The sequence below is a fragment of the Ictidomys tridecemlineatus genome, chromosome 4 (genome assembly GCF_052094955.1).
Source record: "Ictidomys tridecemlineatus isolate mIctTri1 chromosome 4, mIctTri1.hap1, whole genome shotgun sequence".
Classification (NCBI taxonomy): domain Eukaryota; kingdom Metazoa; phylum Chordata; class Mammalia; order Rodentia; family Sciuridae; genus Ictidomys; species Ictidomys tridecemlineatus.
The window spans coordinates 129,458,148-129,474,399 of record NC_135480.1 but is presented as its reverse complement, the minus strand read 5'-3'; the positions used below and the strand labels follow the sequence as shown (position 1 = coordinate 129,474,399).

The following is a 16,252-nucleotide window of genomic DNA, read 5'->3' as shown; positions in this document are numbered from 1 at the left end:
GTTTGCTTTTATAATCCCTTAATAGCTAATGGCCTACAAAACGAACTAGGCAATATTGATGATCAAAAGAGATTCTGTGTCAATATTGCAACAGACAACAGCTTTCTGGCACAAAGACTGTGTCAATACTGCAACAGAATATTGCAATATTGCAACAGAAAACAGCTTTCTGGCAACAAAGACCATTCTGTGCTACAAAGAACACTCTGCACACTGCCCAAGCAGGAACAAGGGGCCATGTCACCACAAGCATGGTCACTGGCTTCTGTTTCACCATGACCTAGTGCCCTTTCAAAGACTCCACTCCAGCAGATGACTAAGATACATGAGGCACAAGAAGCCCAGACAAGCACTGACTCAGCACCTCTGAGCCACACTCATAAAAAAGAACAGAACAACACTCAAAAACAGCCAAGCACATGGACTGCCCTGAGGCTGAACATAGGGCCCTAAAATTGCCCTGACAGCTGGGGGTACCTCTGCAGAGGTCCTTTAAGCCTTATGTAATTAATCCAAAAGGTCTCCCCGAGTTTGGGATGATTTAAAATATCAATAGTCACAAAAAAATCTCTAAAACACATACAAAACAAATATGTTCTATAGGATTCTGAGTAAACACACACACAAAGCCAGAGCTATGGCTAGAAGTTTCTAGGCAGGCAGTAGTCGCCACTTGTGAGCCTCCTGAAGCTTCACTCATTGGCTCGTGAGTACTGACCCTGCTTGATCTGTGCACCAAGCTAAGCCCAGGGAAGACACATGCTCTCTGCATTCATGGGGTACAAGATCTAGAGGAGAAATGAATTTAAATCTAGTAGCCATGTAAATAAATGTAAATGACAAGCTGTTTGGCTTGCTATAAAGGAAAAGTTACAATGACAACATGTGGGAGAAGGACTGATCTGCTCTGGGGGACCAGGGAAGGTGTTCAAAGAAAAGGACACTAGAGCAGAGATTCGGGGGCTAGAAGGTGTTAACCTGGGGACTGTGGTGGTTGGTGGTGGGTGCCTGGCAGAAGGGCAGAAAGCTCAAAAGCCCTCTGCCTAAGCATTTGCAGAACTAAGAAGACCTAGTATATTTCCCCAAGTTATTACTACACACTTTTTTTCTTTCTCCTCTCTCTCTCTTCTCTCTTCCCTCCCTCTCTCCCCCCCCCAATTGTCTAATGAAGAAAGAAAAATGAATGTACAGATGAATAAATGGAAAAAGAGAGAGAGAGAGTCCAATTTTGCAGGACCAGACCTTAAGTCATCCTTGTTAAGGAATTGTGACATTATTCAAAGAACAATAGAAAACCACAGTAATAATCTTTTGCAAAAACAAACAACAACAAAAAAACCTTGCCCTTTCCTCTCTCCCCCTCTATCCTGAGATCCATACTTTGGATGGTCCTGATAGGACACGAGACCACACCCAACTGAGAGGATAAAAAGGCCCAGTAAAACACATTTAGATGGTCCAAGCTGGGTCCTCTGGCTTCTGTGAGGACATACCTGCTCCAAGTCCATCTGCACCACCTCCATCTCTACTCCCACCTTTTCTATTGAAGCCCAAGGGAAGGACAGTTGCTGTCCCCATCTCCTCTTGGCATGGCTGTTATTCCCATACCCTCAGAGGTGGCAGAAGGAGAAAGCCTTTAAGAAACCACTTCATTATTTTTAAAATTTTTAAATTCTATGACCCTGAGGATCTTGAGGCAAAGTGGTCTGCTAAAAAGTAAATGATTCAGAGCCTTAAATGGGTTTTGGAAATTTAAACTCAACACTGCCCATTTTACAGAAGTGACCCCTAAAGTTAGCACACTAGTCAATCTCCCAGCTATCCCTATAGGGGCCTGCTGGGAGAGGTGGCAGCTACCTTGACACCCATTCAGCCTTAGCTCTGTCTTTTCCAGGCCCTGTGAGGAGGCCACGACCTTCCTCTTAGGCCTAGGATGGCCTCTTGTAGGGAGGTTGTGGCTATGCACTGTCTCTCCAGAAAACCCTCAGAGCAACCCAGGAAAAGCAAGTTAAAAGATGCATTTCACAGAGAAAGCCAACGGCTGTCTACTCAGGATGAGAGGAGAGGAAAAAGCATTGGCTTCTTCCCAGCAGCTGATTCTCCTGGATGACTATTTGTGTCATTCAATTTGCTGGAGAGAGTCACCATCAATTCTCTGCCCTCTCAAATGTCCGGGTAGGCTCCTGGGATGCCTCAGTTGATATCTTCAATGGAATTTAATGGGAGTTTCATCTAAGAGCTCAAACAACATAAACCCACCAGGAATTGGAAAACAAATGCCACAGAAAAGAGGGGAATGAATAGGGGAACAAGAAAGGTGAAATGGTGAGTGGAGAAGCTAAACAAACCCAATATGCTAACTCCCAAACATGACGGGGCAAAAGCCCCACTTGGAGCAAGTCTTAGAAACAGAGGTTCTCCAGCTTGATCGTTCCTGATTGTGATTCCGTAGGTCTGGAGAGGAATTTGTGTTTTAATCAAATATCCCAAGGTGATTCCAAGCTAGCCCACTTGCATTTGAGAACCTCTGCCTCCCCAGACTCCCCTCAGATAACCCAAGAGATGAATTTCACCTGAAAGAACAATAGCCCAGAACCTTGGTCCCATCATGTAGCTTTCCTAAGTCTCGGTTTCTCCAGGTATTTCTAAAGGAAGAAGGTGTCATAGTACCTACTTCATAGTGCCTTGAGGAGGGGTACATGAGATTCAATTATTTGAAAGTGCATAGCAGGTACCATGTCGTCATGTGATAGTTTTCCTCCCTTCCTTTCCACCTTCCTTCACTCTTTTCCTCCATAATACTCCTCTCTAAACCTCTGCAGGGTAAGAAGCTACCAAAGCAAATCCCCCAAATCCCCAGAGGGAACCACCTTGTAAACACTGAAAATAAAGAGCCCTAACTCCAGCCTACATGTTCCAGGCCCTCTGTCTACCAGATTCTACCATCACCAGCAAGCCCAGGGGAAGAGCCTCTTACCACCCAGTGCAGTGGAATGAATCAGGCTATAGGGGCCTGCTGGGAGAGGTGGCAGTTGGAACAGCAGCTCACTTTCCTTCAGCTTTCTGCCTTCTTTTCTGTCTACCCTCTCTCACTTCCACCCCCAACTCTCCATCAAAATCTCAAGCCAGAAGCCACTGACCTCCCTGGGCCCTGGTCTCCAATTTCTCCCCTGGCACCTGCTACTCCAGGGGCTGGGGATGGAAGTCAGTGTTGGATGCTAGGACACTGGTTGATATTCCAAGAGGCCACCTCTAAAATTAACAACACATTTCCCATTTTTTCAATGTTTCCCATGGTTTAGGAGTAATAATAACAACATTTGTTATTATTGAGCTCTTATTGTGGGCCATGCTCCATCCAAAGCACCTTAAACACATTAATTTGTTTTATCCTCATAGCTCTTCCCCAGGAGGAAGCAGACCACATTAAGGAGACTGAGGCCCAGAAAGGTTACCTATGGTCACATGATAAAAGCTGAGGAACCAGGCTGCAAACTCAGATCTGTCTGATTTTAGTATTTTAAAAATCAGGCTGAGCCAGACAGGCTCTGAAACTCCAGTGAGCATCAGAATCACCCTTTTCCAAGCACAAGTTTCTGATTGAATAAGTCTGAGGAAGACCCCAGAAGTCTGCATTTCAAACAAGTTCCTGGAGGTGCTAGTACTGACCCAGGGATCCTCTTTGTAAAACCCCTAGATTACAGCAGAGTTTTCAACCTACAGATACACATTAGCACCATCTGGGATGCCATTATCACCACCGAAGCCAGAGCCCTCATCCAGATTCACACTGTTCAAAATAACACCTGTATTGAGGTACAATCCATACACCAAAAAGTTCACCCTTTTAGATTGTACACTTTGGTGGGTTTTAGTATAATTCACACACCTGAAAATAGGATCAAAAATTAATCATCACCGTCGAATACTAAAACATTTTGATCAAAATGAACCCCTCTGTGACCACTGGCAGTCATTCTTGTTTCCTCTCCTTACATCTCCCACCCTTAGCCCTAGGCAACCAGTCTTCTACTTTCTGTCTCCGTGCATCTGCCTATTCTTGGCATTTCATACCAATAGAATCATATAATATATAATATTTGTAAAATGGCTTCCTTCACTTCGCATAAGGTTTCCAAGGTTCATTCATGTTATACCATGTATCTGTATTTAATTTCTTTTTAATACCGAATAACATTCTATTGTGTGAATATGCCACATTTTGTTCTTGCTTTCTCCACTCCTCTGACCCCGTCTCCAGCTCTGACCACCTGGCACTATGTGTTTTAATGGTTTCATCTGGCACAGGAAAGCCCTGATCTTATTTCCTGGGGAGGGAGGTTTGTTCCTTTTGTTTGGTCATTTGAACATTTGGGTTGTTTCCACTTTGTTCACCTATCATGAATAATGTTACTATGAACATTTTATATACAAGTTTTGGTGAAAACTTAGATTATGACTCTAGTAGGGTCGGATCCAAGGATCCAGCCACTGGTGTCTTTTAAAAGTTCCCCCTGGTAGTTCTAATGAGTAGTCATGAGTGAGAACCTCCAGTTAAAACTTTATTACTTAAATATGTAGTCTGTGGACCTGCATTTATAGTATTATAGCATCACCTGGAAACTGTATTCTCCATTTTAACAAGATCTCCTGGTGATTCAGGTGCTTGATAAAGTGGGCGAGGTACCAATGGAGGAAGCTATTCTGGGATCAATTTATCCTTTCTTATATTATTGTTCCTCTAGCACCCCAAATTCCCAATGAGAAATTAGGGACTGCCTTTATCCCCTGCACGTAATTCCATATTAAATGGGGACAGGGGGTATCATTTGTGCTTCCACTGGGCCTTGGTGCCTAGCACTGAAGACACCAGAGAGCTACTGACTCCTTTAAAGCATCAGATGTCCTTTCAATGAACCAGTAACTGGTAACACTGAGCTCCAGCCCCCTGGAGCTGGTGGCACCTAGACAACACATGGTATAAAAGAAGCTCTTAAATGGTGACTAAGTCTGTGCTGGGGATCCCTGGGATCCGGAGTAAACAGGAAAGTCAGGGTTTCTGCTTCTGGGCTCTGTTCCCAGGCAGCAGATCTCAGAGCCAGAATTTTCAAACTGGATCGGTGGCCCTGAGCCAGCTGACAACCAGCAGCACATTCATGTCTTTAAAGTACCCTGGGGAATTCCTAGGCAGCAGCCATCAGGACTCCCTGTTCCCATGGCAAGTGGAGTAAAAATGGAAGGAGAAATCCAGCCCCAACCCAGGAAACAAGATTAGGGCCTTGCTCTGCCAGCTGTCCAGTCACACAGACTTGGAGGCATGGCCAGGACCTCTGTCTTTCTGGACAAGGGCTGGAGTTGCATTGGAAGCAGGCACCACCCCTGAGATGGTTCACAGAACCAGAGCCCTGTGGAGTCAAGGGGACTGGGCTCTGTACCCAATTGGTGCTCAGATACTTTCATCACTTCAGAGGGGCCATAATAATGGTCATAGGAGCACCTGCCATTTATCCACGGTTTTTGTGCCTAGCAGCACCGAACAGTGCAAGGCAGGTTATTACCATTGAATTTAGTAAAGTAAAGTAAATACAAGGCTCAACAGTTTTAGGGATTTGTTCCAGGTCACACTGCTGGTGACAGGATCAAGATTCAAACCCAAGTCTGTTTACTTTCAAAGCATACACTTATTATGCTTTGCCACAGGAAAGCATGCAAATGCACACCTGAGTTCCAGTCCCCTACAGATTAAGACTGAAGGCAGCAAGCACTTCAGAGCCTTGCCCAAGGTCGCACAGCTGGAGAACAAGCAATATCTTCCCTTCTTCCTAAGAACAAGGAAGATTATGTGATCATGGAGGAAAAGCAAAACGTTATAGAAAATCTCAGATCAGCGCAAATGCTCAGGTTTTAGAAGTCCTAATGAGAAAGGCGGGGTAGCATGGCCTAAAAAAGATACAAGGACTCGGTCAGTGGCACACAGTCTGTCATGTGTGCTGACAGGTAAACTCTCCGGTCTTCTGAAGCATCAACAAATGTCTGGAAGGGATTTCTTGGACTGTCTGGTTGGTCCTGTTAGTGACAGAATGGTCAGACTGGCCTCCATGCTGCCTGGCTGCTACTTCACCTACCCCAAAGTGTACAAAACAGATTCCCTGGACTGCACTTTTTTCCTCCCTATATCCTCTCTTTTTAACACCACTTTGCCTTTACTTCATTCCATCTGTCAGCTGGTTTTTCCACACATGATGAAACAACATGTGTGAAAATAATGAATTAATGTCTCTAAATTATTCTTTGATAGGGAATTCTTTGATAGGACCCTATGATTTCACTATGATTCCAAGATGGTGCCAAAGTCCCCCCCAGTAAGACTCACTGAGAAGGCTCTGAAGGAAAGCTTCTACTCCTCCCTCGCACAGGATGCCTGTGAATCATCAAGAGTGGCACCATACCTACACCACATCCCTTTTTCATGATGGTGGAGCCTCCATATCTGGCCCAAGTTCTCCTGGATCTTCATTTCCCCACATGCTATGTCATCTACCCTCTGCTCAGTCTTGTGTAGCCACTCATCTTGCTAAAATGCGTCTTCTACTTCCCTGCCTTGGTCCCTCACCTGAGCCAGGATGTCCTTCCTCCACTTGAGGAGATCTTCAACCCCTTTGAAGTCCCAGCAGCAAAACTCATGCTCTCCTCGGAAGTCCCCCTGTCATTTTATTTTCAGTCCCCTTTTGATCTCTACCATGAAATTAAAATGTCCTAAAGATAGGAACCATGCCTTATCAATTTGACCCAGTAAATACATTTTCACTGCCTGGAGTCTTCAGGAAATACCCAGAAAAGAAGAACCTAGTTTCAAGACTCAGAGAGATTTTATATATATAATAAAAGAGTGCTATATCTATCTTGTCTTTGCCATGTGTCTTGACTACATTTCTACATTTATCAACTTCTTCATTTACAATAAAACATTAATTCAAATAGCTAACTCAATGTTTTTAAACAGGAAGCAGCCATTCCATCAAAGGAAGAACCGAGTAGTTCCAAAATCTTAAGGCTCCAAAAACTGTCAGTTCCTCAAATGGATAAATATGGGATTACCCTCTGGCCCAGCAATTCCACTCCAGGTATAAAACCACATAAAAATGTATATGTGGATATTCATTGTAGCATTCTTCATAACAGCTCAAAAGAGAGAGCAACCCAAATGCCCATCAACTGATGAATGGATAAATAAAATGTGGTATACTCATGTAGTACAATATTACTCAGCTATAAAAAGAAAGTACTAACAAATGCTACAACATAAATGAAGCTTGAACATATGCCAAGTGAAAGAAGCCAAGCACAAAAGGTCATATTGTTTATAATTCCATTTTACAAGAATGTCCAGAATAGGTAAATCCATGAAAACAGAAAGTATATCAGTGGTTGTCAAGGGCTGTGAAGTGAATGCTATTGGATTACAAGGGTTTTGGAGGGGTTGATAAAATTGTACAGGAATTAGATAATGGTGATGATTGATTAACAGTGTGTCTTATACTAAAAAGCACTTAATTGTATCTTTTAAAAGGGTGAATTTTATGGCATGCAAATTATATTCTAACTTTCAAGATATTTTTTTTAAAAACAAAACCAAAAGAGACACAACCTCCAATTAAAGACTAAGAGCATCAAACCCTCTGCATTTCCCTTTGTAAACTCTCATAAAGGCAGAGATTTCAAGACATATTGATCTTTTTCTTTAACATTTATTTAGTTGTAAATGAACACACAATATCTTTATTTATTTTTATGTGGTGCTGAGGATTGAACCCAATGCCTCACATTTGTGAGGCAAGCACTTTACCAATGAGCTACAGGCCCAGCCCTGACATATTAATCTTTCAGAGGCCAAAAGAAACCCATTTCTACCGGTCTCCAAAGACTGCAGGGGGCACAGGAGTACCTTGAGGTATTGATAGTTGTGGGAAGATCTACTGATTCTCATCACCTTTTCCTGACATTCCTAGAAGCCCAGCATTTTGTGGATTGTCTCATCTAGGGGTTTTCAAATTATTATTCTTGTAGGGTTTGCCCAGTGCGAGAGATGTGAAACGTGGGACTCTCAGTCCTCACTGTGGGGAGATTCCAAGATATCATCCAACTGGTCATCCAAGTTCAAGGAACCATGAACAACAGGTGAAGGATCTTTAATCTCCTATCCAACTCTGGCCCCATCTACAAGCCCAGTTTCTCTACTTTTATCCCTCTACACACTGGGCTTTGGCTACATTTCACTTAAGGAAAAGTAGTCTAGGGCTGAAAACAGATTTACAAATCATTATCCAAGCCATCATTCTTCTGATGGTCCTGTCAGCCACAGCCCAGGAGGTTCAGAGACAGCATTTAAATATAACAAAAAGAGCTGTATTAAAAGACATGAATATGCAACCATTTGCAAAACTTCAAGGGCATTTTCAGTGAGATGAGTCTAATGAGGAAGGCAGAATCTAATTGTGGGGAAAACTGAGCAAAAGTCACCTGGATGAGCAGCAGGGTGGGATGACCTGGTCAGGGAAGATTAGGTCCTTGACTGTGTCCATTACCACTGCTATTCCAGTCAGCAGGTGGGTCTCCTCCATGTGAACCTTTTAAAGTCTGAGAGTCTTATGGGTGGTTTTTGAAGTCCTCCTGTCCAGCCCAACTTTCCATATTCTGAGATTATGAAGGAATTCTACCAGTTAACCTTTGCCTCTCATTTCTACATACTGAGACAAACTCTCTTCCCAAAGTATCCTGTGAGGGCACATTCAACCCACACTCAGAATAAGCCAGAAGTTCCAGAAAGAATTAATTCTGCCCTCCAGAGAAGCCCTTAACCAAAATGAATGGGGAATTGGTAGATAAACAGCACTGCATATTTGCCCGTTTGCAGGAGCACATTGGGGCCTGTTATATAGTCTCCAATAGTTCCCTAGCAGAGCTGAGCCTGGCTGCCCACAGTAGGCATCTGCTCAGTAATTCACCCTATATTATTTACTTCTCTGTCTCAGTTCCATGCTACATCTGTTGGCTTCATCCCAAATAAACTTCTTGCACTAAACTCTATCTCAAGGGCTGTGCTTCTAGGGGAACAGCAAAACAGAAATAGATTCTGTACACAGTTTTCTATGGGAAACATAGAGCTCAGAACTCAGTCAGGCCAACAATGGCTAGGAGTCACCCTGAACAATGCATGAAATTTATAATTCACCTAAATATAACAAAAAGAGCTGCATTAAAATAAATGAATATGCAACCACTTGCAAAACATCAAGGGCTCCATGAGTGCTTTTAGAACATATGATTAAGTGGCTAAAAGCTACTTACTTATAAAAGGCCTGGTTCTCCACCCCGCACTTCCAAAGATGTTTGCAGGCAGCTGGTGTTGAAGTATGGAATGCCAACATGGCTTTTTTCTAATAAAATATAATAAAACAAGAAAGGACAAGTTAAACACAGTTTATGTTTTTTTCTCCAGGTATTTACCTACTTGTGTCCTGCCTCCTACCACACATATTTGAAACAACTAACTACATTACTATATTCTATAAAGTGTGGTTGGAGTGATATTCCCCCTCTTTAGCCCACCATGGACCTCAATAATCTATCTAAGACCTGATTCTGATACGAAGCAGCTTCACAAACCTTCTCAACACTCCAGGCATCACCTACCTCCCTATGAGATTGGGATTATTTTAAAATTTATATGCCATCCTTGAATAATTAATTAATTATTTAGTACTTAATTAATAATTAATTAATAACTTAGTACTTAAATTGATAAATAGGGTCAAGAAAATATGCAAACTTCGGAACTAGCCCTAAGGTTCAATGTTTGGTGATGGCCTTCTCCCACATCCATTCTCAAGCAAGCTCACAACCTATATTTGGTAGCTCCTTTATTTTAACAATATTGGGACTTACAGACTGCTTACAACACCAAGCCCTGTTGATATTTAGCTCTGTAAGTATCTTCATGTGTTTCACACAGCCACATCTTGGCATGAAGAGGGAGGGAGAGGGTCCATCTTTTATTCCTATCTTTATCCTCATCTGTTTTTCACACAGGGCTACATAGTCAGCATTGCTCACTGATGTTATTCTTAAACATGCAAACCCAATGTTTATTTGTTCACCTCTAAAATGTTTTCAGCTATAGCTGCCATCATCATTACACTTCAAAGTCACGGTCTTCGGGGGCTACAATGCTCTAGCCAGGTTTTATTCTCGAACCTCTCTCATACACATACATGCGCACACATACAGCAACAGGAAGTTAGAAAAACAATGTCTGACCTCCTTCTGGGTGCCCATTACATAAAATGTCTTCCCTTCAAACTTCAATTTGCAGACATCTGGCCTAGGAGAAGAAAGACTCTGAGTGAGAAGGAAAAAAAAAATGACAGCTAACCAAAGTACCTGGCCTTCCCATAGGAATCTGGCTGACTCACAAATGCCAAGCAGACTGCAATACAACAAGATATTATCTTATCATTGGTGAAGGTCTAATGAGCAGTGAAAAGCCCCAGGTGAATTATACAACAATTTTTTTTTCCCCAAGAGAGGACTCGTGGGCAGCTCAGGATTATTTTTTCCATTTTTTACAGTGAGGCTACATCTTCCTTCCAAAGGAGCTCTAGAGTATTAGTGAACATTAACGACCAAAACAACATTAATTGGCCAGCTCACTTTGCAAGGTAGGAAGAATGTGGTTATTTCAGAATCTGTTAATGAGATAATATGGATTCAAGATATCTGACTTTCTAATCCTTCCACATCAATCTTTAAGGAGCACCTAGACCACACTGCAAAATTTTCACTCCTACTCTCCCTGTTTACAAAAGAGTTGCTTTATTACACATTGAAATGGTCAAAATGGTGAGAACAAGTTGATGAATGACAACATACGGCCAGGGTGACTTTAGATTTTATCTCAAGGAGCTATTTGATTAAAACCTGCCTAGAATGTTGGCCCCAAGTCAGCTCCTCAATGAGAAGATAGGTGTAAAGACAGGATTCTATTTGTGTTCCTTTGATTTAATTCCTAGGTTAGTGATACATGTCTCTTGTGTTTTTTTCTGGGGGAAAAAGAACAGGTAATACTCTCTCTCACTTACCTGAACCTCAGTGGCATGATTCTATTAGCCTCAGGACTTCTTCCCAAACTCCTGTCAAATCCTTCCCTCTTGTAGCATCTTCCCTCTTTAGCACCTGGTTTTCTTTCTAACCCTCTGTACTAGATTAGCATAGGTTACCGAATGTACACTGCATTCCCTACACTGTCTGCTCTTTTCTAAGACCCCAGTTTCTCTAAATAGCTTCCTTGTCTTCTCATTGGCTTCTACTCAATTGACACTTTCAGCCCCCCTCTGTGCCCACTTGTTCTCTTCTTCCACAATTAGCACTGTCAAAACTCTTATTTGCACTTAATACATCACTTAAATTCATTAATCGTTTAAATGAATTAATCTGTTTTAACTTAGGTCGAGGATTTGTGAGAGTGACATAGTTTACTGGATTATTAAAAAAAAACACTACTAGGATTAACATAAGAAAATTTTCTTTAGTAACATGTGTGTACAAAGCAGGTCCAAATACATATGCCTAAGAACAAGCCAGGAAGAATGAGATCCACATCAGTACCACAACCAGGAACACCAGAAAGATGCGGACAAGAGAGACAAGTCAGAAATGAACCATCTGGAGATTATTTATCTCCATCCCTCAATATGCTCAGAAATAAAACAAAATCTAAAGAAATTACTCTGCATTTGAGATGCACCATATTTTAACCTAACTACTCCAGAGTTCAAGCAATTCAGAAACCTGAGGATCTGACCTTTCTTCCTTCAGTCTTCCTAATCTGCATACCATTCTGAGTGGACATGCCTACTACTTCCAATAGCAACTTCACTGATAATGCTGGAAAACAAATAGTGAGTTCCCACAAAGGATTGGGCAAGAGTGTGAGGAAGAGTGGGAGAAAGTGGTCCCGAGTTGCTCCAAGGAACTAACATGGTATGAGTATGGCTTGTCTCTTAAAGTTCCATCTTCTGGAAGTTTGGTCCTCAATGTAGTTGTATTAAAAGGTGGTGAGATCTTTCAGGGATGGAATTTAGTGGGAGGTAACTATGTTATCACCACCCTTGTAAAAGAAGGGATTAATGCTGAACTCACAGAGTGGTTTAGGTCTTACAGGAGTGTATTATTTCCCAAGAAAGCTGGTTGTTATAAAAGAGTGAGTCTGGTGCCTCCCCAGTCTCTTGCTTTCACTCTTGCACACAGGCTCTTGGCACTTGCCTACTTATCCTTCTTCCCTACTTCTTTGCCATGTTGTGGCTCATCAAAGAGGTCCTCCCCAGATGCTGGCACCATGATACCTGGACTTTCCAGTCACCAGAATCATGAGCTAAATAGCTTCTTTTCTTTATACATTATCCAGCTTCCGGTATTTGTTATAGCAATACAAATAGACTTAAGAGTTAACACCTTTATTTCACCCTGATCCAGCCTGAGTTCCCTCATATAGTCAGATCAGTAGAAGTTTCTGGTGAATATAATGTCTCTTTGAAGGCAAAGCCCCCAAGTCTAGGTATCCTAATGTGACTCCTTAGTTTTATAAATCCACTTAGGGAAATCTAGATTGGGTTTCATTTATGATGAAGTTCCAAAGCAAAGAAATGAATTCTAGACATTCTACCTGAGATGGAAAAAAAATCCAAAGGGAGGAAGTGGGAAAGAAGAAGAAAAAAAGTGGTAAGTCAGTTTTCCAAAGAAGTACTCACCATTTTATCAAGTGGATTCTCTTATTTCCCTGGAATACCACAAAGCCTGCAGCGGTGAATCCTAAAAACGTTGTTGTGCCTGTTGAATCCTAAAATAGAAATAAAAACCTGTTGGATTGAGGAAGATAAAGTAAATGACAAATGGCATGCTTACTCATTTTCACCCTGGATTAATTTTTGGTCAAGCCCAATGATTGTAGCAATAAACCAAGTTTCTGAGATGAAATTTCTAAGAACAGAACTTTCAAAACTTGGGCAAGGTCCAGGAAGCTGTAGCCTTTTCTTTTTGTAATGGACCTTCTGCCTCACCAGGAACCTTCTGGAAGTATACAGATTACTCCCAAACATCACATCTATTTCCAAGTATCTTCTGGGGCTGCCAGAGTTCTAGATCAGCTCTATAATGTAAGCAAACTGTTCTTGGTACCATTAGCCCTCTAATACAATGAAACAAAATGCCTGAGTGTCTTCTCTGATTAAAAACAAATAGGACTTCTGATCATTGCAATATAAAAATGGCCAGAAAAGCCTAATTGGCCTATAGCCTAGACAAGGAACACTCAGTCAAGTAAGACCAAGGGATAACAACAATAAAGTCAACTCAGTCTCCAAGTAATCCATAAGTAAAAAAGAGGCTCGATTTCTGGTTAAAATATAAATCACTAAGTGGAATAGACTGACTTAAAACATTACTAAAAGGGGAAGCTGGAACATATCCTAAAACAATTGTGTAGGATGCAAATGCCAAATGTGGACAAGTACATTGCCTTGGCTACAAATGGAATCATCTGGGAGCCTGGTTCTCCTCCCCAGCAGACTCTGATATAATGGAGGCAGGGTGTGTTCTGGGCATCAGATGTTTATGAAGCTCCCAAGGTGCTTCTAATGAGCAGCCTGAGCTGAACACTCAAAATTAGTACTTAGCTAAATAAGTTGGTTCAGTCCAGGCACATAAATCTTCCAGGATTTATGTGGAAGGGGCACTAGTGGGTTGTGGTCACTACTTCCAATTAACCCAACCAATTATATTTAAGAACCTGACTGATATATTTAGTTTAGTTTTAGTGCTAGTGTCTGGTTGATACACAGTTAAAATGTGGAAAGGCAATGTGTATTGCCTGTGTATGTCATTTCTGGAAAATAGGTACACAGCATCCCTAGGAGCTTGATGAAGAGGGAGATTTCCCAGCTGCACCCCCAGAATTCTGACTCAGTAGATCTGGAGTGGAGCCCAAGTGATTCTGCTAAAGATGGTCTGTGTTTCACCCTTATGAGAAATACTGCCAAATACTATGAGTAAAGGAAAAAATAGAAAGAATTACTACTAATGCCATGGTGTAATTTGAAATATTTCTTTATTTCCTTCCACTTTCCCATTTTTAAAGACTATATTCTTGCTAGGTAATTGCTTTGAAAGCAAATCTCTTGGGATCCTCTATCTTTAAAAAAAAAGAAAGAAAGAAAGAAAAGAAAAGAAACATCCACTTGATGAATAAACCCATGTATGGTAACTTAGAAAAAGTGGCTCCTACATTGCAATTAGCAAGTTACTGGAAAACTCTTAGAGTCTTAGAGAAAATCAACTGCCAAAATTCCTTGATGAAGAGGGAGATTTCCCAGCTGCACCCCTGGAATTCTGACTCAGTAGTGACCACAACCCACTAGTGCCCCTTCCAATTAGGAGTTGTGGGTCAGGCTGTGGAAATCTCCTAAGAGGGTTCTACCAGACCCGCACACCAACTAACTTTATTTTGGGCAAATTGATCATTATGTGGTGATCTGCTGTAGAGGGGAGTTACCTTGCATGGATGTGGATCCACCCCATAGGTTTCCAAAGTGTGAGCTTTCAGGAGTAAGTTAAATTCAGCCACTGGTGGGCTCTGGCCTCTAAAATCACACAAGAAAAGTTTAGGGAGTTAAAACAGGAAATATAAGAAACATGGAATCCCTTCAATCCATCAAATATACTATTCTAAACTAAAGAGAAAAATCCCTACATGAATAGTAATCGGTAAAGCTGGTAATTATTTCTCACCATGAGGAGCCCTTTGTTACGAAATCTGAGCTCATATTCTCTAGCGAATTGTTCCAAAATATGCTCACATGTCTTCTGAGAACTCCAGTGACCCATACAGTTAATCAAGATTATCAAGTTACCAATAAACAGGTCCTTGTAAATTCAATCTTAATACAAAATAAAACTCAGCATCTGTTCTTTCCTTCTCATTTTAAAAAGATTATCCAGGATAAATGGTATTTCTTCTTGCTTGGAGTAGAAACTGGTCAATCCTGTTACTCCATCAATAGGCCTAAACAGAGCCATCCAGCCAACAAAGAATTGTCAGCCGTTCCACAGAAAGCCCTGGATTTGGAAAGGAAATCTCCACCACTAGACCCAGACTGTCCTCTAGGGTGGTAAACAAGGTCTTGGACTCAAAGGGGAGGAAAAGGAGACTACAAATATAGATGACCTTGAAGTTCTCTCAGGGCCAACTTAAACACCAAGAATTGAGCAACATTTCAAAGACCCCACTTTGGCTAACATTAAAATGTCACATTTATAATTAATATATTATAATACCATATAAAATCAGAATCAATCCCCAAAGATAATTACATAACTAACCACCAAGAAGAATTTGCTTTGGAAAACAACAGAAATTCATTTTTATTTTTGAAAATGAATTTTGTTCCTATTTGTCCAAGGAGCATCTTAATCCAACAAACAACACTTTGGTTATTTCTTTTATCTTTTTCTTCCCTTCCCCACTCCCCCTTTGACCTCTAGACACTCACACTCACTCTCTCTCTCTCTCTCTCTCTCTCTCTCTCTCTCTCTCTCTCTCTGTAACTCCTTTGCAAGGCCCTAGTAAATGTATTTTGAAGCTTCCAGGTCTCCATGCCTTTTAAACCTTCATTCCATTCTCTTTATCTCTGTCTTCTGAATTTCATAATTCAAACTTCCAGCTTACCAATTCATTCTTCTACTATGTGCGTTCTGTTTTTCATCTTATTTATGTCTTTTAAAATATCAATTAAGCATTGCATTTCCAATGTAATGTCTTTTTGTGTTGTGAAGTAGCAGCCTGTTTTTATTTCATGAACATGAGTTCCTCTTCACCTTCTCAGGATTTCTGTTCATTTCTTGGAAGGTCCAATCCTATTTGCTCCATGAAGGCTACTTTCTTGGTGAGGGTTCTTTGGGGGCTGAGTCAGTCTCTCAGGGAGTTGTTTTCTTAAGTGTTTGGCAATCTTTGGATGCTCACCTTGTATACATCCCTTTGGCAAAGTGGCCTCCAGATGTTGTAGGCAAGGGTGAGATGTGCCGTGTGGGAAGAATATGTCACTTGATCTGGGGTAAAGTTTTTTGTTCCTTCTGGAAATTTCTTTGCTCATGCATGGGACACCTCAGCTCAAGCCCACTGCTGCCCCTGACTCAGCACAGG

The 16,252-nt window shown here is 41.5% G+C and overlaps 1 protein-coding gene across 3 annotated transcripts in view; it reads right to left on the bottom strand.

Moving 5' to 3' along the window:
* The window catches only part of Frmd3 (FERM domain containing 3), a 245,933-nt gene that overhangs the window by 46,717 nt on the left and 182,964 nt on the right, over positions 1-16,252 (bottom strand). For all 3 annotated transcript variants that reach the window (XM_005340906.4, XM_005340905.5, XM_078047420.1), the window contains exons 7-10: positions 14,606-14,693; positions 12,807-12,895; positions 10,318-10,381; positions 9,349-9,437 (exon numbers count right to left, since the gene is read on the bottom strand). In XM_005340906.4, the coding sequence (XP_005340963.1) occupies positions 9,349-9,437; positions 10,318-10,381; positions 12,807-12,895; positions 14,606-14,693 (330 nt within the window). The remainder of the gene's footprint in view (positions 1-9,348; positions 9,438-10,317; positions 10,382-12,806; positions 12,896-14,605; positions 14,694-16,252) is intronic.